This window comes from Lonchura striata, chromosome 10, assembly GCF_046129695.1.
Source record: "Lonchura striata isolate bLonStr1 chromosome 10, bLonStr1.mat, whole genome shotgun sequence".
Taxonomy (NCBI): domain Eukaryota; kingdom Metazoa; phylum Chordata; class Aves; order Passeriformes; family Estrildidae; genus Lonchura; species Lonchura striata.
Genome location: NC_134612.1, coordinates 5281252 through 5305435, shown reverse-complemented (window position 1 = coordinate 5305435; position 24184 = coordinate 5281252). Strand labels below are relative to the sequence as shown.

At 52.3% G+C, this 24184-nt stretch overlaps 4 protein-coding genes across 6 annotated transcripts in view; 1 reads left to right on the top strand and 3 right to left on the bottom strand.

The window, feature by feature from the left end:
* Positions 1–9911, bottom strand: part of PAK2 (p21 (RAC1) activated kinase 2) — a 48482-nt gene extending 38571 nt beyond the window's left edge. Inside the window, exon 1 of one of the 3 annotated variants that reach the window (XM_077785597.1) lies at positions 9855–9911. The gene's annotated coding sequence lies outside the window, so the exon portion shown is untranslated. Of the gene's footprint in view, positions 1–808; positions 968–3154; positions 3265–9854 lie in introns of those variants that run through there. The other 2 variants (XM_031505669.2, XM_021552684.3) reach the window with 2 other exon arrangements.
* On the bottom strand, positions 5941–11066 carry PIGX (phosphatidylinositol glycan anchor biosynthesis class X). The gene is made up of 6 exons (XM_021545447.3): positions 10993–11066; positions 10395–10458; positions 9855–9987; positions 8897–9110; positions 7565–7665; positions 5941–6516 (listed from the first exon to the last, which is right to left on the bottom strand). The coding sequence occupies exons 1-6, from the start codon at positions 11057–11059 to the stop codon at positions 6373–6375; spliced, it is 723 nt and encodes a 240-aa protein (XP_021401122.3). The 5' UTR covers positions 11060–11066; the 3' UTR covers positions 5941–6372.
* A 154-nt stretch (positions 11067–11220) lies between these two features.
* CEP19 (centrosomal protein 19) lies at positions 11221–15624 on the top strand. The gene is made up of 3 exons (XM_021545407.2): positions 11221–11324; positions 12586–12747; positions 13019–15624. The coding sequence occupies exons 1-3, from the start codon at positions 11231–11233 to the stop codon at positions 13378–13380; spliced, it is 618 nt and encodes a 205-aa protein (XP_021401082.1). The 5' UTR covers positions 11221–11230; the 3' UTR covers positions 13381–15624.
* Positions 15625–17879: 2255 nt separating this feature from the next.
* NRROS (negative regulator of reactive oxygen species) lies at positions 17880–20678 on the bottom strand. Its single transcript, XM_031505684.2, has 3 exons — positions 20646–20678; positions 20071–20194; positions 17880–19838 (listed from the first exon to the last, which is right to left on the bottom strand). The coding sequence occupies exons 2-3, from the start codon at positions 20176–20178 to the stop codon at positions 17880–17882; spliced, it is 2067 nt and encodes a 688-aa protein (XP_031361544.2). The 5' UTR covers positions 20179–20194; positions 20646–20678.
* Positions 20679–24184: the final 3506 nt, after the last annotated feature.

Here is a 24184-nt window from a genome sequence, read left to right as displayed (position 1 = left end):
AAAATACAACCACTGGAAGTGTGTATTTTCTTTTTAAAGGAAACAACTTTAACAGCTTTAGGTAAAATTGTGCTCTGAGTTCTCACAAACCCTGAATAAGCCTGGAACTAAGCTTGAGCTCCATTTGCACTTCATACCAAGTGGGTCACTAGGACATTTCTTCTCACCTGAAAGCTCTACTACTCTTACCACCTGCATTTAAATGCAAATAAGAGCTTTCAAAAGTCTTATCAAGCTCAAGACACAGGAAAGCATAGCGATAAGAATCCTGAGGCCTCCAGGGAACACTGCAGAGTTTCCTTGCTAAAATGAACAGTGCCCTGCCCAAGGGCTTCTTGTCCTTTGCCCCCAGGTGAGTACTCTGGACTCCTCTTCCCCAGCTCCTCCTGCCAGCTGGCAGGAGATGCTGCCTCCTCCATGCTGCCTTCCTGCTCACATTGCCCTTGCCAAGAGCAGAACCAATCCAGCTCGGCATTAATTGGACTTTTATCTTTCCTGGGAGCCAGCCTGGCAGCTCAGCCTGGCACCCAGGCTACCTCTGGGAGGGCAAGCAGCAACCTCAGCAGTGGCAAGCAATTTCAAGGCACCTGCAAAGGTTCAGTCCCTGGCACTGCCGGGGCTGGCACAAAAACCTCTCTGAGAGGACAGCGTGCCCTCCAAGCCCAGGGCCAGACAGACACGTTTCATTCAGGGAGGAGGTGCCTGCATGGAAACTGAAAATGGAGCATGGCACATCCCAGCCCCAAGGAGTGCCTTTGCTTTGATCCTGCTTCCAGGAAAAGAAGGGAAAGCTCCACAACCAACTTACCTCTGCCAGGATGAATGGAAGCCAGGGTGCCTGGCTGCTCATGTCCCCTCCTTCCCTGTCACCAGGCCCTGCTCCATCTCCCCACGGGTGCCTGGGAGCCTCAGCTGCCTCCCAGAGCCGTGTCCCGGGGTGGGAGGCAGGACTTGGAGCTCTGCTGCTGCTGTCCCTGGGCCGGGCCATCCGGAGCAGTCCCTGTGACTCTGGGCTTGTTTGCAGAACAAAGAGCTGCTTCACACACACGTCAGGAACCGTGTGTGTTGTGAGCAACGAGAAAACACTGGCACAAACCTCAGAGCACGGAAACCTCCTCACGCACAAAACAGATAAAAGGAGGAAAAACCCAAACAAAACCAACCCAAGACAGATGTGAGGGCTCTGAAGCAGAAGTATCTTACTAATAACACACAGACCTACTACAGCTTTCCTTGTCACAAGAACAAAACCTGCAACATCAAGCAACACCCTTAATTATGAAGTTATTTTGAAACCAAACGTGCTTGAATCATTTCCCCCTTTAAACACAACCAGAACGTTGACCAACAACAACCCAAGTTTTAAAACTTGGGATTTTAAAAGGGTATTAGTTTAAAATGTGCCCAAGATTGGAGCTGCCTTACATGGTTGAAGCATCCACCCACCTACCCCAGCATCCAGCCCAGAGAGGGAGCACGAGCAGGTGCCTGCAGCAATAAACTCCCACTGTTGGTCAAAGATCCAAGGTGTATCCCAGCACAAATCTCATCCCAATAAATCTGCCTCTGACAAGCAGCTGTCCAGCAGAGCACAAGCCTCAGATGCACTGAGTAAGCTGCATGGTGATATAAAGTGCAAAATATACAGAGCCAATATTCCACAGTTAATGGCCTGGCATTTTTGTTTTAACAACCACCTCTGTACAAAGACCAGACAAATTCCATATGCAACTTAGCACAGAAAATCCAAGTTACTCTCCCTCAAGCATTTGTGTTCTGCCCTCCAGAACTGCAATATCCAACCAGCAAACTCTAGAGTGAGGTGTTTCCTGCCTCTAAAATACATTACCCAGAGCATTTTGTTTAAAGAGAGCTTTTACTATCTCAAAGATTCTACTCAAAAGCTCGTAAAACAACGACTTTGCATTTTTGTATTTCTACTTTCCTTCTACTTTATTTCAGTCTGTATTAACCAAACAGTTCCTGGTAACATATGCTTTAACCAGTCTCCACAATATCCCCGTAAATTTAATTACTACTGTCTCTAAAATGAATGAACTGAAGCACAAAGTAACTAATCCCAGTTTTTTTAAGGAGATATATCACTCCAGGACTCACATTATGAGGACACTCCAACTGCAAAGCAAATCCTAGCCTCTCTAGAGCGGGCATTGCTTCCAAAACTACCCAAAAAAAAAAGGCAAAACTTGAGAATGACAGAAACGATAAAAACTTCACAATTTAACATGTTTGAATTGCACCTAACACTGCTATTACTGCAGGACCTCCAAAGCAATGTTTATATTACATATACAGACATCACTGGCTGTAGGGCAGCTCGTGAACCGGTTTATTTTGGCTACAGCAAAGCACAACCTTGCTCTACGAAAGCAGCTGATGAACTCTCTGCTCCAAAATCAGCCTTTGGGCACTTGCCACATGGACCAGGCTACCTCCAGCTTTATTCTCCTCGCTCCCCACTGCCATTAACCCACTAAGAGAACATTTGGATCAGATATTAGCAAGAAATTGTTCTCTGTGAGGGTGCTGAGGCCCTGGCACGGGGTACCCAGAGAAGCTGCGACTGCTCCATCCCTGTAAGAGCCCAAGGCCAGGCTGGATGGGGCTTGGAGCAGCCTGGGACAGTGGAAGGTGTCCCTGCCCACGGCAGGGATGGGGCCGGATGAGCTTTAAGGTCCTGGCAGCACCAACCCCGCTGCATTTCCGTGACTCGAACCCATCCTGCCTGGCTTTCTCGGGACAAGCACGGAGACCAGCCGCGGAAACTCGGCAGAAGCGGCGGGCGCGGAGCCCAGAGCAGCAGCACCAGCAGCAGCAGCGGCAGCTTTTCCCAGGCCGGCCGGCCGCGGCCCGCCGGGGCTCTGACAGCCCGGGGGCCGAGCGCGGCTCTCCCGCAGCACCGGGCCCGCCGCCGCCGCCGCCCCCGGGGCTCGCCCGCGGCGCTCCCGGCGGCGGAGGCCGAGGCGGGGCCCGCAGGAAGCGGGGCCGAGCGGCGGGGCCGGGCCGGGGCAGCGGCGGGGCAGCGAGGGAAGCGGCGAGCGGCGATCCGCGGCCCGGGCGCGCCCGCCGCGGGCCCGGCCCCGGCAACGCACAAAGGGCGGGGGGCGCGGCCGGCAGGTGTGAGCGGACTCACCGGGTGCGGCGGCGCCGCCGCCTCGGCGGACGGACGGACGGAGGGCCGGACGGAGCGGGGCTGAGCGGGGCGGCGGCGGCGGGACCGGGAGCCGGCGGGGCGGCGGCGGCGGGGCCGGAGGGGAAGCGGAACCGCCGCGCGTGGCCACAGCCCGCGGGGGCGGGGCGGAGCATTGCCGCGGGGGCACCGCCCGCCGTGCGCCGGAAGTGAGTCACCGCAGGGCATGACGGGAGTTGTAGTCCGCTCCTTGCTGTGGGGAGTGTCTTTTATACCTGTAAACTATATCTAGTATTTATGGTTCTTTATTTATAAATATATATATTGGTTCTTTATATCTATATATATTTTAATATCTATAAATAAAAATAATATATATTATTTTTATATATTTAAAATAAATATTCTAATTATAGAAATACAAATAATATATATATTTCTATATTTTTAAAATATATAATATATATTTTTTTAAATATATATTTCTCTGGACCACAGTCAGAGAAAAACAAGAGAGCCTCAGAGCATTTAAAAATTAATTATATTTATAGTACACATGAATAACATTTATATGACGTGGTTTATAATAAATTATATATATATATATATATATAAAATGTGTGGTATAATAATTTATATTGTATCTATAAAATACATATATTTCATTTATATATGTTAAATACATTTTATATTCCTCCCCATCCCTCCTCACCTCTCCGTGCTGCCTCAGCCTCCCACCCCCAACCCCTCTCAGCTCCAGCTCATCTGCAGAACCCTGACTCCCCTCCCACCCTTGTCTCCTTCCCCAGGCACAGCTTTTAAGGAGCATTTTTTTTTTTTGTTGCTGTTTTTTGGGGGGGATTTTTTGTTTGTTTGTTTTCTTTGTTTTTGCTTTTGGGTTTTTTTTTTTTGGTTTTTTGTTCGCTTTGTTTTGTTTTGTTATACCCATTTCTTTGTGATTCAGAAAGCCTTAATTCCCAACACGGCCTTTAATGCCCCATCCCCTTTTCTATCCTTGCTCTGATTCAGCCCTTACACATATTAAGGATGGGGATGTTTGTGTCCAAGCCTTTTGGCAGTGTTTTCTTGCCAAGAACTCCTCAACACCTCGTTCCTGTCTCCAAAACTGCCAGAATTCTTGCACAGGATTTACAGCTCCTCCTCTGATTTCTGAGATCCCTCTGGGGCTGGCACTTGAATCCTCCTGCATGGCACACCTGCTAAATTCTGTGCTGCCTTAGTGACAGCAGTTTCTGCTCTGAGAGAGAGATTCACTGGCAATTTCCTTTGTAATTAACACTGCTATGGTTATCAGACTTATTTACAGTTTGTAAGGAAAAATGTGTCTGCTGTATTTACAATACAGGTGCTGTGGATTTAAAAACAAATATTTGCCACAACAAAAACCACCCCTTGTGAAGCTCTGCCATTCTTCTCATATTTTACATTAATCAGAATCAATTACTTAGGTTCAGTTGGAAAGGTGATTGACAGCAATCTTGATATATACTTTATTTCCATATTTTTCCACCTGCAATATTTTTTGTTTGCCCCGAGTACACTCCCATTCTCTTTCCCTAGGTTTTGTCAGGGATGTTGATGTAGCTGAGGGATTCAACCTGTGATTTTCAACTGGTGTTAAAAAAACAGGCAGTGAAGTCCTGTCCCTCAGCTCTGGCAATCTGGGATGTTGCCATTCCAAGGGTCAGGCTCCAACAGAGTTACCTACAGAGCACAGAAACAAACTTAGCCCTGGAAATTAAATATCCCACTTGGAGACAAGTGCCACAGTGCTGGTCCCAGTGCTAGCAGGGCTGAACAGCCCAAAAAAAGAATATATATGTATATATATATAATTTGTATTTATATATTTACTATATATATCCCAACCTGCCACGGAAGCAGTCACAAAGAATTCACTCTGTTGAATTCCAGCAGGAGAAAGATGCCCAAGGGACATGGATGAAAGGCTGCACACCGAGCCCTTGAAAGGAATTTTCGTTCACCCCTCGCACACACACACTCACCCAGATTAGCTGCTCTGAGTAATTTACTCGAGGTTTATCAGGGATAAAATGCATTTTCTCCACGCGGGGGTTCCCGTGGGCTCCCAGTGCCACCTACTGACAACTGCAGACAGCACCCGAGCTCTGCTGCTCCAGAGCCTCTCGGCTTTTCCATGAGGTAATTTCCTCTCCATTTCCTTCTATTTATCAGCTGTCCTGGAGATTAAATGTCCATCTTCTAAATATTTGCTTCTAGTCACTATCCTGTCCCTCACTTTCATCTTCCAAGGGTTTCTTTCCACTCATGAAATTTTTTCAAATTTTCTAAACTCTTTCAATTCTGACCAATTGTTCATCCTGAGAAAAGGAGGTTCAGGGGAACCTTCACTCTCTAAACTCCTGACAGGACATGGAGCCAGGTGGGGGTCGGGCTCTGCTCCCAGGGAACAAGGGACAGGACAAGAGGAAAGGTTCAGGTTGGATATTGGGAAAGGCTCCTCTTGGGAAGGGCTGTCCAGCCCTGGCACAGCAGCCCAGGGCAGTGGCGAGTCCCCATCCCTGCAGGGATTTCACAGACCTGTGGATGTGGCACTTGGGGACATGGGTTGAGAGTGGCTTTGGCAGCACTGGGGGATCTTACAGGGCTTTTCCAACCTTAATAACTCTGTGGTTCTAATTAGGCCAAGAGCAGCCAATTCCTCAGAGTCATTAGCATGGGAGAGATTATCAACGTGTCCCAGGTAGGCACAGAATGTCTCTTCACAAATTCATACATAACCCATCTGCACAACAAGCTTAAAATCCAGAAATTTTAATGATTCAGTAATGTTTTTCATACCCTTAATAACCAATCCCTGAGACAAGAAATACAAACACCGCTGCAAGAGGTACTGAAAGCAAGCTCTGGGCCAGGAGGAGGGAATAGGAGCCCCAAACCCACCAATGATTGTTGCCTCATTGCCCACAGCAGTGCTTTCAGCTTTTTGAGGCTTTTTCCTACTCTCCATCTGCTTTGGATATTGACAACACATCCAAAATGTCTTCTGGGCTGTGGAAGCCATTTGTAAACACTATGAGCCAAAGGAACTATAATGCTTATGGGAGCCTTGCACCCCCTAAGATATAAACAGCAGCAGGGTGGGATCCATTCAGGAGCCCAGTGCAATCTGCAGCTGGTTGTGCTGGGTGGAGGGCAGACATTCCACATTTCCTCAGTCACTGTGAGAAGTGTCCATACTTGCAGGCAGCAGCCAGGATGAGGCCAGAGCAGAGCCCTGTGGTGAGCAGGGTCAGGGCACACACCAGGGAACTGTGCTCCCTGAGCCCCACAGGAACCCTCAGCATCGATTCCTCATATGCCTACAAAGAAAAAATAAATATATATCACTCATTTGAGCTGTTTCTTTTTGACTGCAAACGAGAGGATGAGGAACCAGACCCTGATTTAATTAGCCCTTGGCTAAAGCTTCTTCTGAGATTCGGTATCAGAAGAAGGATGGGAAATCTTTTAATTCACAGCCACTGCTGCACTGCACAGCTCAGGAAATGGATCTGCTGCCATCTGTATCCCTGGATCTCTGCTCCTACTCCAGCCACTGAGGGAATGTCTGGAATGCTGCAGGGAGAGCAGCTCCCAAGGTGAGCTCAGATCACGAAGGAGACAGATTTCTCCAGAGTGAACAACCATTTGGTTTTTTCATTGATGCAGGAAGCTGCAAAATGTTTATGGACAACAGCTACAGAGGTACCAGTGGTCTGCAGGTATCTTAAATATAGGAAGGCACATGTGTTACAACAATAACAGACTATTTTATTATATAAATTAGTCTAATTTCTGAATCTCTACACTACCATGGCACTTTGGAACATCAACCACAGTTGTTGGCCACACTAAAGATCCAACTTTCCTTGGTTTTGAACACAAAAAGAAACTTCACCTTTTCCTAAACACTCAACCAAGTAACTACCAAGCAAAGAGGAGTGGCTTTATTTTGGATGCTACTACTTAAATCTTTGCAGTTTTACCATTACTTTAGCTAGATTATCTTCCACCTTGCTACTCCTCTGAAGCACCAATGTTGTAGAGACTTTTCTTAATTTGGCCAGGGCCAATTATATCCTAGGATTCCAAGTAAACTAGTAAAGGAAAAAAAAAAAAAAAGATCAGGAGAGCAGCCATGTTAAAGGGCCAGAAGAGCACAACCCCTGTAAACACAACAGAAGGGCAGGATGACCCCCACTAAAAGCCAGTCAGAAAGGAAAAAAGGAGCTGACAAAGAAGGAACCACCCAGCTAGTCTCTTAATGATTAATTCCTGTTAGGAAATAATTCTAAAAATTAATCTTGAAAGGTGTTAATCACAGAAAAAAGGCAGCAGTTGTTAAATAGAACCAGAGGGAGAACTCACGGGTCTGTGTTTTGTGGTGTGCCACTGACAGGGACTGTTGGTGTCAGATGAGCAGGGAGTGTCCACTTCAGCAGGTTCCCAGCACTCTGCAGACAGGTGCCCTAGGGAAGGCATTCCTGCATCACCAGGAGCCAGGCAGGATAAGCAATCAGCCTGCAAGCTTTTTCCAAATAAGGGATCTTTTCCTCTACAACAGCTCAACAGAATCTATTCCCTGGGAGCCAAGTGGTGAAACACCTCTGCATGGCCAAAGTGGCACTGGGCAGTCTTTGCTGTGGATTTTACAACTCTTCCCTTCCTGATACAGCAGGTACCCAAGAAAGAATCTCACCTGTGTGGTATCTTGCCCATTCTGTCCTTATCAGAGCAAAGAATTCCTGGTTAGCCTGCAGACCCCTCAACTTTAGCCATGTAGTTAGAATTTTTCACCAAAATAACTAAGTCCCCAAAATAAGTAAGGCCATTTGTCTTCTTGGCCTCCTGTCAGCACACAAAAGATCTCCCTTCCAATACTTTAAAACCTTCCCCATTAATCATTAATAATAAATGTTTTCCTGCTCATAACTAGTAAATGTGCCAGGAAGATTTAACACCCCTTTTCTAAGTGACCAGGTAGTCCTGCCTGTCCCTATGCTTATCCCAGAAAACCATTGCTCAAGTAAAGAAAAAGGACTTGAAAATCATTAGTGTGCTTGACTTGGCAGGAATGATTTTGTGAAGGGACACAAAATTTGTAACAAAATTATAGGGTTTCATTGTTCACATAACTTGAAATATTAATTGTAGTGGATATCAGGTGCTTGTTTCACCAGAGTTTGAGACTCCAACCATTCCAAGCTTCAGGCACAGTTTCCTACATTTCCCCTTTATATAAAGAGAATGCAGCAATAGTGTTAGAAGCCATCTGAATACTTTGATTACTCTAAATAGGTGACAGTGGCTACTGAACACACCCTGCACATCACCAGCTGCCAAGGGAAAAATGATCAGAGCAGGAGCCCTTTGGCAAACCAGGCCCTGCTGGGATGGTGACAAACACGGATCATGACAACTGCCACGTCTTCCAGCTGGAAGAGCCCAAGCAGCACAGGGGTGCAATGGCAGCAGCACAGCACAGAGCAGTCTGTGACACAGAGCAGACTCTGACACAGAGCAGACTCTGACACAGAGCAGTCTCTGACACCCCCCTGCCTTTGGCCAGCCCTCAGCGAGGAAGACAACGAGGTCTTTATCAGGGCCACGCCTCCCGCTTACGTTCCCGCAACTACCAAGAGCTCCATCTCAAACACAACCAGATTCGGGCTGGCCCAAGAGCATCAATGAGAATCTCACTGTGGCAGCAGCAGAGCAGCACCTCTGGGCTCTGCAGAGCCACCACGGCCTGGCGTGTCCCGCGGGCGGGCCGGTGGTAGCGCGCGTGCACGGGCACGGCGGCGCCGAAGCAGCGGGAGCAGCGCGCGTCCGGCTCCAGGAACAGCAGCAGGACAAGAGCCTCGGCCAAGTACTCGGGAGCCTCCACGTCAATGACATCAGGAAATAACATTGCCTGCAAGCAGGGAGAGATACAGGAGCGGTTTGATGGAAATCAAAAACCATTGCCCTCCCTCATGCTAACACTGAGATGCATTTTGTGGTCAGGATGATCAAGTTGGGAATTCCAGCCTTAAGCTATTCCAAAATACCTTTTCAAGACTGTCCTATGTGTGGAAAGTTCTTAGTGTCACTGTGCCTACAGCCAGACCTGTGAGGTGTCAGCTCAACGATGGCGTCAGCAAGGCCAGTCCTGCACCCCAGGCATGCCAAGGGCAGGAGCTGCCCACAACCTTTGCACCAATGTTTTAGACCAATGTAAGCAGATTAAAGCCACAGCCTTTGTACATCTCTCTAATGTGAAGCAAAGACTGGACAGCAGAACAGAAAGCTGGGATGGAAACTAAACTGGGAAGCTGCTCAGTCCAAACACACAGCACGTGACTTAGAGCTCACCAGCACCTCCTTGGGGGTTTCCCTTCCACCTTCTGAACCCGAGGCCCTCTTACCACAGCTGATCACCTGAGGCTAAGAGAGGAGCAGCAGCTCCCTGGCTCATCACCTGTGTGTGAGAATATCAGCAGCACCAGGGGATGCCAAGCGAGCTGAGTTACAAAGAGACACCAGAAGATTATATGGTTTGGCACCTCCTTCCAGGAATTAATCACCTTGCTTCAACAAGCCAGAAAATGACCAGACAATACAAGGCCCCGAGTCCTCACCTGACTCAGTGCCAGAGCTCGTGGTGCTGGGGCATTACCTTTGTCAGATTGTGCTGCTGCAGCGTTGCCAGCTCGTAGGGATCCACGTAGATTCCCGGCGGCAGACGCATCTGAGCTGCCACTGCACATCCTCCTGCATCCTCCCCCAGCTCCACCTTCACCAGCAGGTCCCTTCAAACAGCAACAGGAGCAAAAAACTTACACCCACACTTCAAAAGTGTGGCACAAGACCCCCGAGAGACATTTCTCAGAAGAGATGAGCTCTCACACCGAGTGCAACTAATTCTGACCACACTTCCCTGTCCAGCCTTCTTAACCTCAACCCCACATCCACGGCCAAAATGAAGTTTCACTTCTTTGTTAATGTCTCAGAACCACCAATGGCCTCCAAAAAAGTTTTAGAAAGGGGCCTCCTATTTTCCCTCCACTGCAGCTCGTTAATCCCTTGATCCTGTTAATGCATTCCCAGGAATCACAGCCCAGAGAGCTGATAGGGCTGCACAAGAAAAGAAGAGAGGCTCTTCCAGCAGAAAATCCCGTGGCACGTTATGCTGATGGAGGGCAGGGTGAGGACTCACCTGTGAAACCCCTCTTTCAGGAGCTCCTGTGTGACAGTGGTGTCCCGACAGGCTGCCTGCACATCTAAGGTGACACAGAGCCAACAGTGTAACAGCACAGCGACCACAGGGGCTGCAAAAACTTTATAACTCACAAACGCCTCATCTGCAAACCCCTTCCCTGAAGAAGGGAAGAAGTAATTGACTGTGATCAAAGCAGAACAGATTTCTTGGTTTGGGTTGGAAGACACCTTAAAGCCCATCCTGTTCCAACCCTCGGCTTCGAGCAGGAACCTCCCCGGGACCAGGGCACTCCAGGTCTGTCCTTGAACACTTCCAGCCACAGCCTCTCTGGGCAACCTGTGCCAGAGCCTCCCCACCCTCACAGGGAAGAATTCCATCCCAATATCCCATCCATCCCTGCCCTCTGGCAGTGTGCAGCCATTCCCCCTTGCCTGTCCCTCCACCCCTTGTCCCCAGTCCCTGTCCAGCTCTCCTGGCGCCCCTTTAAGCACTGGGAGGGGTTCTGAGCTCTCCCTGAATCCCTCCCTCCTCCAGGTGAGCCCCCCCAGCTCTCCCAGCCTGTCTGCAGAGCCCCGCGGTCCCCGCGGGTGCTCACGGAGGGCGCAGAGCAGCGCGCCCAGCGCGGCCCCGACCCGCACCGGGCCCCGCCGCCCGCCCGCCATGGCGGCGCTCCGCACGGCCGCGCGGGCTGCCCCCGCGCCGCCTGACCGCGCGGGGCCCGCCCACCCCTCGCTCCGCGGCGCCGTGTCCCGCAGGCTTTCCTGCGGGCAGCCCGAATGGGGCCTTCGGCGGAGGGGGCCTTTCTCGCTGGGGCTGGGCGCGGCGGCGGAGCCATGGCAACCGCGCGGAGAGGCGGGCCCGGCCCGGGACAGCGGCGGGAGGAAGGGGAAGGCGGAGAGGAAGGAGTGGCTTTGTGCGCCGCCTCAGGTGAGGGGACATGGCGGGAGTTTAAGGGAGACAGAGACATCCTGGAGCGGGGCCAGCACAGGCTGCGGAGGAAGGGCCTGGAGCATCTCTGTGCCCAGGAAAGGCTGAGGGAGCTGGGGCTGCTCAGCCTGGAGAGGAGCCCCAGCTGAGAGGGGCCTCAGCCCTGCCTGTCCCTGTGTGTCCCTGCCTGTCCCTGTCTATCCCTGCCTGTCCCTGTGTGTCCCTGCCTGTCCCTGTTTGTCCCTGTGTGTCCCTGCCTGTCCCTGTGTGTCCCTGTCTGTCCCTGTCTGTCCCTGTGTGTCCTTGTCTATCCCTGCCTGTCCCTGCCTGTCCCTGTGTGTCCTTGTGTATCCCTGCCTGTCCCTGTCTATCCCTGCCTGTCCCTGTGTGTCCCTGTGTGTCCCTGTCTGTCTCTGCCTGTCCCAGTGTGTCCCTGCCTGTCCCTGGGTGCAGGCAGGGCCAGAGCAGGGCCCAAGCTCTGCTCCGGGGCCCCAGCAATGGCACCAGAGCCACGGGCAGGGACTGAGCCCAGCAAGTTCCACCTGGACGTGAGGAAGAACTTTCCAGGGCAGTGATGGAGCCCTGAACAGACCCAGAGAGGGTGTGGAGCCTCCCTCACTGCAGATATCCCAGAGATGTCCGGACACAATGTGTGCCATGGGCTCTGGGATGGCCCTGCTGGAGCAGGGAGGTGGCTCCAGTGACCACTGTGGTCCCTCCCAGCCTGGCCCATCCAATTGTCACTATTAAGGACACTACTGCGTGTTTGAGGTCTTTCCTGTGTGATTTTTTTACAAAGGAGGAAGTGTTTCCAATTCTGCCTCAAAGTAGCTTTTCAACATTAATGTGATTTTTCTTGATGTGGAGAAACCCATTGATTTTTTGGGGGGTAAAATATGTTACTTTGCTTTACTGCAGTCTGGAAATCACCTTCATGTTTGACATCTTTGCAGTCATTTAAAAACAATTTTTATTGGTTTTAAACCAATACAAATACTAGTTTTTAACCAATTTATTTTATTCAAAATAAAAGTAAAAATAAAACACCTGTACTCAGTGCTGTCCACTGAGCTGGGAAACAGGATCTGCAACAGATTTGAATTTTTAAATCCCCTCTAATTTAATTTCATAATTCATTTCCCTGGGCTTTAAGGCCCATTGTGACCCAAAGCACTCTGGGGTTCTGTGATTTTGCTGAAGTGCTGACAACAAAGGCAGCACGGAGAGACTGTCGCAGCTGCTCTCCTTTCCCGTTCCCCAGGGAGCGCTGCTGCGCGCTCGGGCGGAGCCGCGATGACTTTCAGCGCTCAGAAATGCGGGGTCAGCTTCCAGCCGCCATCCATCGTCCTCATCTACAGAGACAACAGCCAGGACAAGACTCGCCAGCGCATCATGCCCGTCAGGAATTTCTCCAAGTTCTCAGGTGAGGGGCATTCATTCCGCCTGCATTCATTCCGTGTTTGCCTCCAGCTGCACGCACAGGAACCCATTGGTAGCAGCATCTGAGTGCCCTCCTAGCAGCGTGCAGGGAGGGGCTGTGCTGGGGTAATGTTGTCTCCCCGAGGAGCCCAAGGCTACATCTCAGCCTCTCTGAGCCTGGAGGGTTTGGAGAGACCCCTGGAGAGGGTTTGGGAGAGGATGTGTCAGTGGGAAGAGGTGTGCTGGAGCTGCAGGCCTGTGCTGGCTCTCCCCAGACTGCAGCAGGGCTGCCGAGCAGCTGAAGAACAACCCTCGGCACAAGGCCTACCTGGAAGGGGTCTCACTGCGCCAGCTCCAGAAGCTCTACAGCTTGCTGAGAGGTCATTTGGAAGGACAGAGCCTGGCTGAGAGCTTGGAAAAGTTCCAGCAGGAAGAGACCATTGACCCAGAGGAGGATATGAACAAACTGGATGACAAGGAACTGGCCAAAAGGAAGAGCATCATGGACGAGCTCTTTGAAAAGAACAGGAAGAAGAAGGATGACCCTGACTTTGTTTACAATGTTGAGGTGGAGTTCCCCCAGGATGAGCAGCTGGAGTCCTGTGCTTGGGACACGGAGTCAGATGGAGAAATCTGATTCCAGACGAAGATGGGCAGTTCGGAGACAAATCTGTGTCCCAGCAGAGAGAACAATGCCATCATATGTTGGCTCAGGAGAACTTGAGGTGCCACAGCAATCCCAGGCTTAAGTGAGCTCTGTTTAAGAAGCCAGACTTGATTAAATGGAAACTGCATAACTGAAATTGTTGGCTGCCTTTAGTCTTTTCCTACATAAAATAATTTTAAATTATTTAATCTTTCAATTTTTTACATTTCAGTCAGCTTTGGCTGAAAATGAAGCATTAAATATTCATGTCCTGAGGACACTGTTAAAGCTGTACTGTACAAATAGGGTGATTATTATTGCCTGTTGGGAAGTTAAATATGTATCAGTCATTCTGGATAAATCAACTCTGCATTGAGAATATTACTCTTACATTTCTCTAGCAATGCTTAAATCTTCAGTTTTAGCTTGCACAAAAATACATCCTTACATGTAAGAGAAGGAATATCTTGAAAATTAATTAGTCTTGAAAGTACTTTTGAAAACACAGTGATTTCAAACTGCTTCAGTGGGATGATTGGATCCTTACACTCCTGGGTAATGCTTCCTCATAAGTGCTCAGTTCTGGGAGAATGTGCCTAAAGTATCTGAAAAACCAGAGTGGTAGAAGATCAAAGGCTGGGGGTGGTTCTAAAGTAAGACAAACTCATCCCACGGAAGGTTTTAATCCTGCTGTCTACCTTGCCTGGTCTCTACTAGATCAGTCCTGCTCTCAGGTAAGAACTGGAGGACTAAGATTAGGATTTTTTGGGAAATTTTACTACTCCAAAAGCTTCCTGGGTTTTGGCTTTCTGAACCCAGGCAGCTGTGAGGGCTGTGGGTGAGATGGACCTTCATCCCAAATGGAGTGGCCTCAACAAACTTCTGCCTGACATAACTAAGAGGAGTGGCTGGAGGAGCAGCTGGAAGAGCTCTCCTCCTACAGGCTAAAATGAGTGGCTGCTATGAAAGTCATGAAGCAAGTGTCAGTTAAGCCACAGTTAAGCTTTGCTGTCACTGGAGAGGATGAGGGAGCTCACACTTGGCCAAGGAGGTCTTCAGTCAGGAGAGAAATGAAAGCTGAGGCCTCACTTGCCATAACTAAAAAAATGTAAAGGCTGACTCAGCTCTCCCAGAACCGGAAAGGGCATGCAGGGGTCTGGCACAGGCCTTGCCTCCACAATTGCAACATAACACCACAGAAAGATCTCCCACTTGGGAGGGAGAGGGTCCCTGAGAACATTTCCTCCACTTCCAGCCTGCCCCCAGCTTCATCCTGACCAGGGCATGGCCTGTGCCCAGCCCCAGGCATGGCCTCCTCTCCACTGAGGGCTACATGAGGCCTGAGTGCCTGGATTGTGAGGTTCGTGCTGGCCTGCTCCCCCAGCCCACCCCAGACCTCCAGCAGGGAGCCATACTGGTCTTCCCAGTTTGGGATCCTCAGGGAACTTGGCAGGAAGGCACTTCACAGCCAGCTTTAGGTCATGCATATAGACATGAGATGAGACAGATCCCAAAACAGTCCCTCAGCAGCCTCCTGGTAGAGCACATCCTACCAGCCACAGCCCCACAGCCCTCTGCACTTCACTCCCACTGATCCTGACCTGCCTGGCTGCTCACCAATCCAGACTGTGACATCTGCATTTGCATGGAGAACGCTGTGGGACTCTGTGTCCAAAGCCTTGCTGAGCACACGGAATCCACCACTCTCCCCTTGCCTACAGATCCATCCATTTCATCTTAGAGGAAAGCAGGTTGGGCAGGCATAACCTGGTCTCAGCAGTCCATGCTGACTTCTTCCAACCACCCTCTTTTTCTAGGACTGTGCTCCAAACAAAGAACATTCATTCCACAGTTTTCCCAACAAGAAGGTGTGTGGTATTCACATTCTCTGAACAGAGAAAGACATGATTCTCTCTCCCAGGATTTTTCCTGGAAAGCTGTGAGACGCAGTGAAAAAGCTCAGAGAAAGAAGAAAACAATTCTTATCTCTATTTACTGCACCTGTTGTTTGGCACATGTGGGATGTGTTATGGAGATTGTTTACCAAAGAGGGATTTGTTAATTGGACACTGGTGATGGTTGTTTGGATGGATTGGCCAGTTGGGTCAAAGCTGTGCCATTCCTGGAGACAGCCACGGGTTTTCTTTAGTATCTTTTTAGTATGATATAGTTCTAGTATAGTATTAATGTAATATAATTTAGCTTAATAAAAGCAATTTATTCAGCCTTCTGCAACATGGAGTCAGAGCTCGTTATTCCCCGTGCAGGGGTGTCACACTGCTCCAATAAAGGTGACTGCCCCATTCTCTCTGGGATGGCCTTTTGGCTGTTTCTGAAGCTGGGTGAGACCCTTGGGTTCTCCAGTCACCAAGGACCTTCCCTGATCACCATGGCCTTGCAAAGACAGTGAAAGCAGCTTTGTAAGTTCACCTCAGAGCGGAATCTCCTCTTGCTGCCTGCACAATCCCATTCACATCACAGCTCCAGCTGAGCCATGGCTTTCCAGGCACCATGATCAGGGAATGTTGAGTATCCCCATCAGCTCCATACAATTAAGAATCCCTCCTTTTTATCCACGCCCTGGGCAGTGCCAGGTGCCTGGGTTCCTCCCTACGTGTTCTCCCACAGCTGCACCCGACACCCCACACCGGATGGAGCAGCAGCATCGGCCATGGAGGTGGAGAAGGACACACATCCCCCTCCAAGCCCAGCCCCAGGGAGAGGGGAGCTCACAGGGCACCCACTCACCCTGCCAGCGGGGAGATGCTGGAATGCAGCTGGGGGACAATGCAGGGATGTATTTATAGGTCACTGCTGTCCCCCAGGGTGCAGCTTACGGGCAGAAGAAAGGTTGAAATAGGCTGAGGGATTCCCCACTTGGGGCCTGTTTTGGTTTTGGCTATTTCAGTCTAAAACTGGGGCAGAAAGCGGCCATTTCCAAGTCAGATCTGACAGATGGGTTTCCAGAGCCTGTACAGCACTCAGCCCCAGTGGAGCTGCTGGCTGCTCTAGCAGGGTCCGTCCATTTTCCAGCCTTGCACAGCCACCAGCCACATCAGGCTCCCCCATAACCCCAGTCCCACACCCGTACCTGGGACTGGGGTCCTGCTGCCAGCCTTGGCTCCCCTGCCTGCACCATCCCCGGCATCCTCCCGGCTTCAGGCCAGTCCTGGGCATCTCCCTCCATCACCTCACAGGAAACTCCACTGGGCTTGATCCCCGGCACGCCCCACATCACTGACTGAGCCCGTCCACACCCAGGCAAGGACAAGCCCCCAGAATTACCAGCCCGACGCTGCTGCACACTTCCCTGTGCCCTGTTCCCGTTAAACACGTTTCACTAAAAAAATCCCAACAGTGCCACAGGAAAAAAGCTGCTCCAGTTCTCAGAAGGGCTTTTGAGTTAGCACAAACCACCACCACTTCTCCTTTCCCCTCAGTGACCCCCGAGGAACAGAGCAGCACTTCCCCAGGTAGTGCTTGCTGCTCTGGGAGTGGCAGAGCTGCTGTGAGCAGAGCTGGGTGGAGGAAACCCCCGGGCACTGCTGGAGAAACCGCCTGCAGGAACGGCGTTTGCACAACAAGGAGGAAGGATTTCTCTTGTGTCCTTTGTATGTTTAATCCAGCAGTCCCTGGAGAAACTTAAAGCCATGATAAAATATCGCTGAGGGATATAATTTACTCTCCTGCTTTACAATCGATATTGTTGCGACTTGGGCTGTTTCTAATGGACTTTCTAACCCAAACTGTGGCTTAGTGAAGAAACAACACCCCAAAATGTGTCTTTCAGCCCTGCTGACAACGCCTGTCTTTATCAGCACACACACATGTTGCATGATCAGGGTTGCCTGTGAGTTTGGCCGTGCTGACAAGAGCAGTGTGGAAACTGTGGCTACAGAGCTTTCCACAGTGCCCGGGTGATGTTTGCCCCAGCCTGGGCCACTTTGTGGAGGCTGGTTGCAGATCTGCAAGACATTTTGAATTTGCTACATGTGGGAATAAATAAAAAAGTAGCTGCTGGAAGGTGTGGGGGGGAAAGCCGTGCTGGAGAAAGCTGTCACAGAATCCCAGAATTGGGATTGGAAGGGACATTAAAAACCCATCTGGTTACAGCACCTTCTTCTAGATCAGATTGCTCCAAGCCCACTCCAACCTGGCCTTGAACACTTCCACGGATGGGGCATCCACAGATTTTCTGGGCAACCTGTCCTTTCAGCCAAGGAATGTTTGATGCCGTGTCCACTCAGCTCTCACCAACACCAGCCAAAGTTTTCTGCTGAAGACACGTTCCTTGAGGATTCCCAGCACTCCATCACCAGACACAGCCCTCACCCTTTGGGTACCATTAGGGCAGGAATGGCAGCTCTCTCAGCACCTCCTGTCCTGCATCCATCATGTTTCCATCTCGACCACCACAGAGGGGTTATCACCTGTACTCCTGACCACCCCCTATTATTGAATATTCCCGAGCCCTTCCTCTTCCTCAGCCATTAGTAAGGACCGGACACCCCACACCGGGTTTTCAGCATTTTCAGCAGCTTCTCCTTGAGCATGAGGAAGATGACAACAAAGGCCACCAGGAGCGTCAGGCAGGTGGGCAGAGCCAGCACCAGGTAGAGCAGCGCCAGGTCGGCCGTCTGCCATCGGCAGCTCCTCAGGACGGGCTCGGGCAGCGCGCCGGGGCTCAGCGCGTGGGAGCCGTGGCTGCAGGTCACCTCCCGCCCATCGGGGACGCGCAGCCCCTCGGCCTGCTGCAGGGCGTCCCACCAGCCCAGCGTGCAGCAGTTGTAGGGGTTTCGGCTGAGGTAGATCTCCCGCAGGCTCCTGCCCAGCGGCACCTGCGCCACGTCCAGCGGCAGCGCCCGGAGGCAGTTGTCCCGCAGGTCCAGGCTGCGCAGCCTCAGCGTGCCCAGCGAGGTGGGGAACGCGGACAAGGAATTCCCCGAAAGGTCCAAGTGCGCGAGGCTGCTCAGGGCAGAGAAGTCCACGGCGGTGGAAGAGAGGCTGGTGTTCCTCAGAGACAGCACCTGCAGTGTCAGGACAAGGTCCTGCAGCCACCCCAGGTCCCCAGACAGCGCCTGGCGGTTGTCAGAGAGGTCCAGATGAATCAGAGATGTCCCCTGGAAGGGGCGGCCACCCATGTTCTGCAGACCGCAGCCGGCCAAGGAGAGATGGATCAAGGTCTCTACACCCCTGATGTCCACACAGGCGAGACTCTCGGCCTCACCTGGCTGGGGACAGAGGTCAACCCGGTTACGGCTGAGGTCCAGAGTAGTGATCTTCCTGGTGTGGGCAAAAATCCCAGGAGGAAGAGCCTGCAGCCTGTTGGTGCTGAGGTTGAAGAGCTGCAGGCTGGGCAGGATGTCCCCAGTGCCCACCTTCACCCCCAGTTCCACCAGCTGGTTCTGGCTGAGGTCCAGCTCTGTCAGCATGGGCAAGGGGTCCTCCTCTGACAGGTGAAATGCCTCCAGGCAGTTCTGGTTGAGCTTCAGGTGGGTCAGGGAGGGCATCTGGGCCAGGAAATCATCTGGCAGACCCCAGACCTCGTTCTGGCTCATGTCTAGGAGGCGCAGGGAGGAGAGGTTGCTGTGGCAGAGCTCGTCCCAGAGCCTGACGGTTGTGATGTTGGTGGAGTTGCCATCAATGATCAGGAACTGCACGGTGACGTTGGCCAGGGAGGTGCCATTGGGGAGACGCTGGTAGAAGCTCATCCTGTTGTCCTGCAGCAGCAAGGAGCGCAGCTTGCTCCTCTGGGGCAGCACAGGGAAGAACAGGAGGCGGTTGTGGGACAGGTCCAGCACCTCCAGCTCAAACAGGTCATCGATTTCCAGGGTCAGAAACCACTCAATGACATTGTTGCTGACATTGAGCACCCTGAGCTGGGTCAGGTCAAACCCTATCAGACATGGGAGGTAGTTGTAGGCTATGTTGAGCCTCTGCAGCCTCTGCAGCCCTTCAAAAGCATTGTCAATCTCAAAGATGTAGTTCTTCTCCAGGTTCAGCTCCAGCAGCTCTGTCAGGTTTGTGAAGGTGGATGAGTCCAGCCTCATGATGATGTTCCTGGCCACAGACAGGGACTCCAAGGAAGAGAGGTTTGAGACTAAAACTGATACCATGTCTTCCCTGAGCTGGTTTCCAGCCAGATCCAGCACCCTCAAGGCCGGCAGAGCAGAAAGGGCAGCGGCTGTCAGCGAGTAGTTGGTGAAGAGCAGGTTGTCTGTCAAGGAGAGCACCTCCAGGCCTTGGCTGCTGAGGAAGGCACCGGGCTCAATGAGCTCCAGCCGGTTCCTGGTCAAGCTGAGATGCCAGAGCTGGGGATACAGGAGCAGAGAGGCATTGCCCAGGACCTGGATAGTGTTGTCATCAAGAAACAGCTCCTCAGTATCGCCTCGAAGGTTTGCTGGGATGGAACTCAGCCGTCTGCCAGTGCAGTCCATGATGCTCTGCATCTGAAGGAAGAGGAGAATATATAACACCACATGGGAGGCAGGAGATGAAGAGGGAGAAGTTTGGGGAGCACAGTCAGGGGGAGGAGGTCGCTCTTTGGTTGTAGCCTTGGCACACCAGTCCACTCCAAGCCAGTAGCTGGGATGGAGAAGGTCTGGAGATGCTGAGCTGCCTGGGCTTTGCCAGGCAGGACAAATCATTCAGAGGGGTGAGGGTTCACAAGAGAGGACTTACAAGCTCACAGCCCCCAGGAGATGGTGCCCAGGCTGCATCCATCCTGCTTTCCCATCCCACTGCCAGGAGGAGAAGAAGCAGGGAGAGACCAGAGAGCAGGGCCTCCATCTCAGTGGCGGCACTCCTGTGGAGAGGGAGGCAGAGGTGAGGAGGTCAGAAGCTGCAAACTGTTCACCCCAAAAGGCCCAGGTGATCTGGGCCACCATGAGCTGCCCATGGAAGAAGGGGCACAGGGCTTTGGCACCACTCAGCCCAGCAGAAGCCCTCGTGGGGCTCCCCCAGTTTGAGCCTGGAAGGCAGAGGACGAGCAGGGACGGGGGTGGCAGCTCAGTCCCGCCGGGGCAGCGCACAGGGGGAAGGCACCGTCACTGCTGCACAGCTGCTCGTGAAGGCCATTGAGCTGCATCCTTCAAACAGGGTGTCGCCCCAGCAGGGCTCATGTGGCCCCTCTTGGCACCAAACCGTCCCCCAGGGGACACCAGCCCACCCCTCACCAAGTCCCCCCAGTGTCCATCCCTGCTGGTGGCTCTTCAGGGAAGCGGAGGCTCTCCAGCAGGAGCTGCCCCCTTACTGACCTGGCGGGAGCGGAGCTGACGGCATTTGCATCTGGGGAAAAGCTGAAACTCAGGCAAATGAGCAGTGAGGGCTCGGTGAGTGTTTGACACACGGCACTTTCACAGCTGCCACTGCATGAAGGAGAAACAGGGTTATTTTGGGCAGCCCAGGTAACCAGAGCCTCACAGCATAGAGGGAGCAGGGCATGTCCTGGGCTGTCTCCTTCCTTCAGATAGCCAAAGTGTTGAGCTGGTACCTTATCAAAGCAGGATTTATTACTCTGGGGGAGATGGAGAGGCAGTCCCCTTTCCCCAGGCTGCAAATGACACACAGGACCTTTTGCCCTCTCAAGTCCTTGGAGTCCAGCAGCAACTCATACCCAGGCATGGTGGCAGGAGAGGGACCCTGCTGTCCTGGACCTTGGTCCTTGCTGCACCCAAAGAACACCAGTTTTGATTCTGGCTCCTGAACCCCTCTGCAGAAACTCCCACTTTCCTTCACCCAGCTCAACACTTCTCGGCTTCTTCCAACACCAGAAGCACCTCCATCCTCCCAGTGCTCCCCGGAGCTGGTGGGGTGGCCCCTGTCCAGCCAGGAGAGGAGCCAGCAGCCCCAGCAGGAAACCCTTGCCCGCAGCCCTACACCAGAGCCCACATCCAAGAGCTCTGGGAGCTCCCGGGGTGCTCCCCACACCCCACACCAACCCCGGCATGGGCCCACGCAGCCACAGCTCTGCGAACACGGGCATTAGTGACACACAGCCGCCACAGGTCCCCAGACTGGCACAGGGAGGTGTTTCCTCCAGCACAGATATCAGGGGCAGTTACTCACCGCGTGGGCTTTGGCACGGTCCATCCTGCGACCCCTCAGCTGCGCTCTGGGGTTCTGGGGACAGGAAGGTGTGACCCGTGGGGTCCGTGTGCCAGGCAGGGATCCGTGTGCCAGGCAGGGATCCGTGTGCCAGGCAGGGGTCCCTGTGCCAGGCAGGGGCCGTGTGCCAGGCAGGGGCCGTGTGCCAGGCAGGGGCCGTGTGCCAGGCAGCCCTCGCTGAGCACCAATATAGCCTTTGCGGAAGGAGCCAGCGGAAACTGCAGTCACATGGAGGCAGCGAGCGCGGCCCAGCTCTCGCTTACCAAGCACTGCACTCCCAGCCCGGGTCATGCACCCGCACACGGGCAGGAGGAACCACGGGGCCCGGCAGGCAGCGAGGGGTACAGGCTGGCACACAGCTCCTGGGGACCAGCCAGCACTGGGGACAAGCCTTGCGTGGCGACTCCTCCACACAGCTCCAGCAGCAGGAGCCCCGCTCGGCGTTGCAGCCCACAGAGGTGGTGATCGGGGGTGGTTCAGTCCTGCACAGCCTGCAGGATGGAGAAATGCCACCCCTGCATGGCACCTATTCCCTTTGTGTCCCTCCAGCGCCCAGCTCAGGGGTTTGAGAGCAGCCAAGGGATGTGCATCCCGTGGGGGAAGAAGGTGCTGATATTTCCTGTTGCATCCCAAGGTTGGACATGTCCCAGGTTTTGAGTCCCCAGTAACTTTGACCTGTCCCTCACATTGTCTAAGTGAAATTCAGGATGCTCCTAACCCCCTGCTCCCAGACCTTTGGGTGTCCTGGGGTTGGTTGGGATTTCAGCAAAGCCAGCACCCAGGGCCCGAGTCAGAACCAGCCGGCTGCAGGAACCTCCTGAGTGCTAGTCCCTGTGTGGAAGTCAGCAGAAATGGCTTTTCCTGCAGCTGCCAGGAAACAAAGATCCACATTTCCAAGGCAATATGCACAGGGAGCTCCCCTTCCTCCTCTGCCCCATCTACCCCCGCTCTTCATCTCCCCACTCCATGTCTTACCCTTCCTAGGGTCCTCACACACCCCCAAGTCCCCAGCAAACCCAGCCTCTGAGAAGGAAAGCTTTGCTCAGGTCTACCTAGCTGGGAAAGGGTTCAAAACTATGGAGAAAGGATCCAGCTCTGCAGCAGAACCCTGCAGGGATCAACAGGTCCATGCTCCACATGCCATGTGTTCCGTGGTGCCAATGGGATATTTGCAGAATTAGGAGATGAGCTGCCAGACCACATGGCCTCCAAACTCCTGAAACCAGCAAAAATGACCAGGGAGATCATTTTCTTGCCTTACCCCTAAATTTCATTTCTTCTCTGGGAGGAGGCTGACTCTCCCTTGTCACTCACAAAAAAGCCCTGTGGTTTCATTTCCTCCATTTTCAAGGAAGTTTGATGTATAAAAATCAAGAAGGAGAAGAGAGAAGCAAACAGGAGTGGCAGAAGCTCACAGAAGGGCAAAATTCCCATGGCATTGCTCAAGGGCACACAAAAGGCTGAGACCAGCTGATGACCATAAACTCCTCATCCCAAACCCTGCCACGAGCCCACACTCAAAAATCTCACCTGGTGCTTGGAGACACGGGAGCTGGCAGAGCTGTAACACTTGGGCATCCTCAGCGGTGACCACACTCTGCCCTCTGGATCGGGAGCTCTGGGAGATCTTCTGATGAGATTCCTTTTGGTGATGCCCTGGGGGTCAGACCAGCTTCCTCCTGCAGCCCAGCAGGAACGGCAGAGAAGACAACCTGCTTCATTCCCTGCCTTGCCCCCTGCCCGTCCCCAAAGCCAGGGCAGTGTAACCCCAGCAGCTCCACGGGCTGGCAGAGCCCCTGCAGGGCCCATCCAGCTTTCCCCCACCCCGCTGTTCCTGGAAAGCTGCCCCACTTCAGGGCTGACCCCACGGCTCCGTGCTGGGGCAGCAGTGCTGCTGCTCTTCACACTTTCCCCACATCCTGCAGCCGGATGGTTCTCAAAAGGTCTTGAAGCTGCTGTTTGGTCCCCTCCTTTTCCTCTCCTCACACCCCCACCCAGTCCTCTCAGTACGGATTGGATATGTGCTTTGAGAGGGGGTAATTTATTTTTTAATACCTGCACAGTGAAGGGACAGGGATTGAGCTGGCAGGAGCTGCTCCTCTGATCAGCCCTTCAGGAAGCCCCAGTGCAGCTCCATGGCACGGGTGGGTTAAACTAAAGGACATTCAGCTGCTTGGAGGCATGTCGAAATGTGCAATTCCTGCAGCTGTAGGAGAGGACTGGGAATCCCCTTATGGTTTTACACCCAGTGAGCTTCTTCCGTTCCTCCCACCTCCTCCTCCTCCAAGCAATCTTTTTCCCTTAACAACCTTCAAATTGTCAAACACAACCCAAGAGCAAAGCTGTGATAAGAGGGCAGGCTCCTGGTCTCTCCTGGAATGCACCCAGCAAACAGCAACCCCGTCCTGAAGATGTGTTTTCCAGCAGGAAATGCGATTTATTCCCAAGTGGAAGCACCAGAAGGGTCACTCATGGTTCACACAGCAGCAGGACCTGTTGAGTGGGGGAAAAGGGAAACAGAAATATTTCTCCATGGGCTTCTTTGACTCCCACTGGGATGAAGAACTGGCAAAAATTTAAAAAATGGTTCTGCAAGGGATGATGGTGCAAAGCATTGTTAATTTAATTTATTTTATTTAATCACTTGCTCAGGATAATACAAGGGAAGCCTGAGGTCTCCTGTATCTCA

Excerpts from the sequence above, each read along its gene's own strand:
- CEP19 (XM_021545407.2), top strand. The coding sequence starts at position 11,231 with ATGGCAACCGCGCGGAGAGGCGGGCCCGGCCCGGGACAGCGGCGGGAG. Across the intron at positions 11,325-12,585 it reads GGCTTTGTGCGCCGCCTCAG|GGAGCGCTGCTGCGCGCTCG; the intron begins GTGAGGGGACAT and ends CCCGTTCCCCAG. Across the intron at positions 12,748-13,018 it reads GAATTTCTCCAAGTTCTCAG|ACTGCAGCAGGGCTGCCGAG; the intron begins GTGAGGGGCATT and ends GGCTCTCCCCAG.
- NRROS (XM_031505684.2), bottom strand. The coding sequence starts at position 20,178 with ATGGAGGCCCTGCTCTCTGGTCTCTCCCTGCTTCTTCTCCTCCTGGCA. Across the intron at positions 19,839-20,070 it reads CTCCTGGGGGCTGTGAGCTT|ATGCAGAGCATCATGGACTG; the intron begins GTAAGTCCTCTC and ends CTCTTCCTTCAG.
- PIGX (XM_021545447.3), bottom strand. The coding sequence starts at position 11,059 with ATGGCGGGCGGGCGGCGGGGCCCGGTGCGGGTCGGGGCCGCGCTGGGC. Across the intron at positions 9,111-9,854 it reads AGCAGCACAATCTGACAAAG|GCAATGTTATTTCCTGATGT; the intron begins GTAATGCCCCAG and ends CCCTGCTTGCAG. Across the intron at positions 7,666-8,896 it reads GCTGCTCTGCTGCTGCCACA|GGCACCTGTCTGCAGAGTGC; the intron begins GTGAGATTCTCA and ends TGCCTTCCCTAG.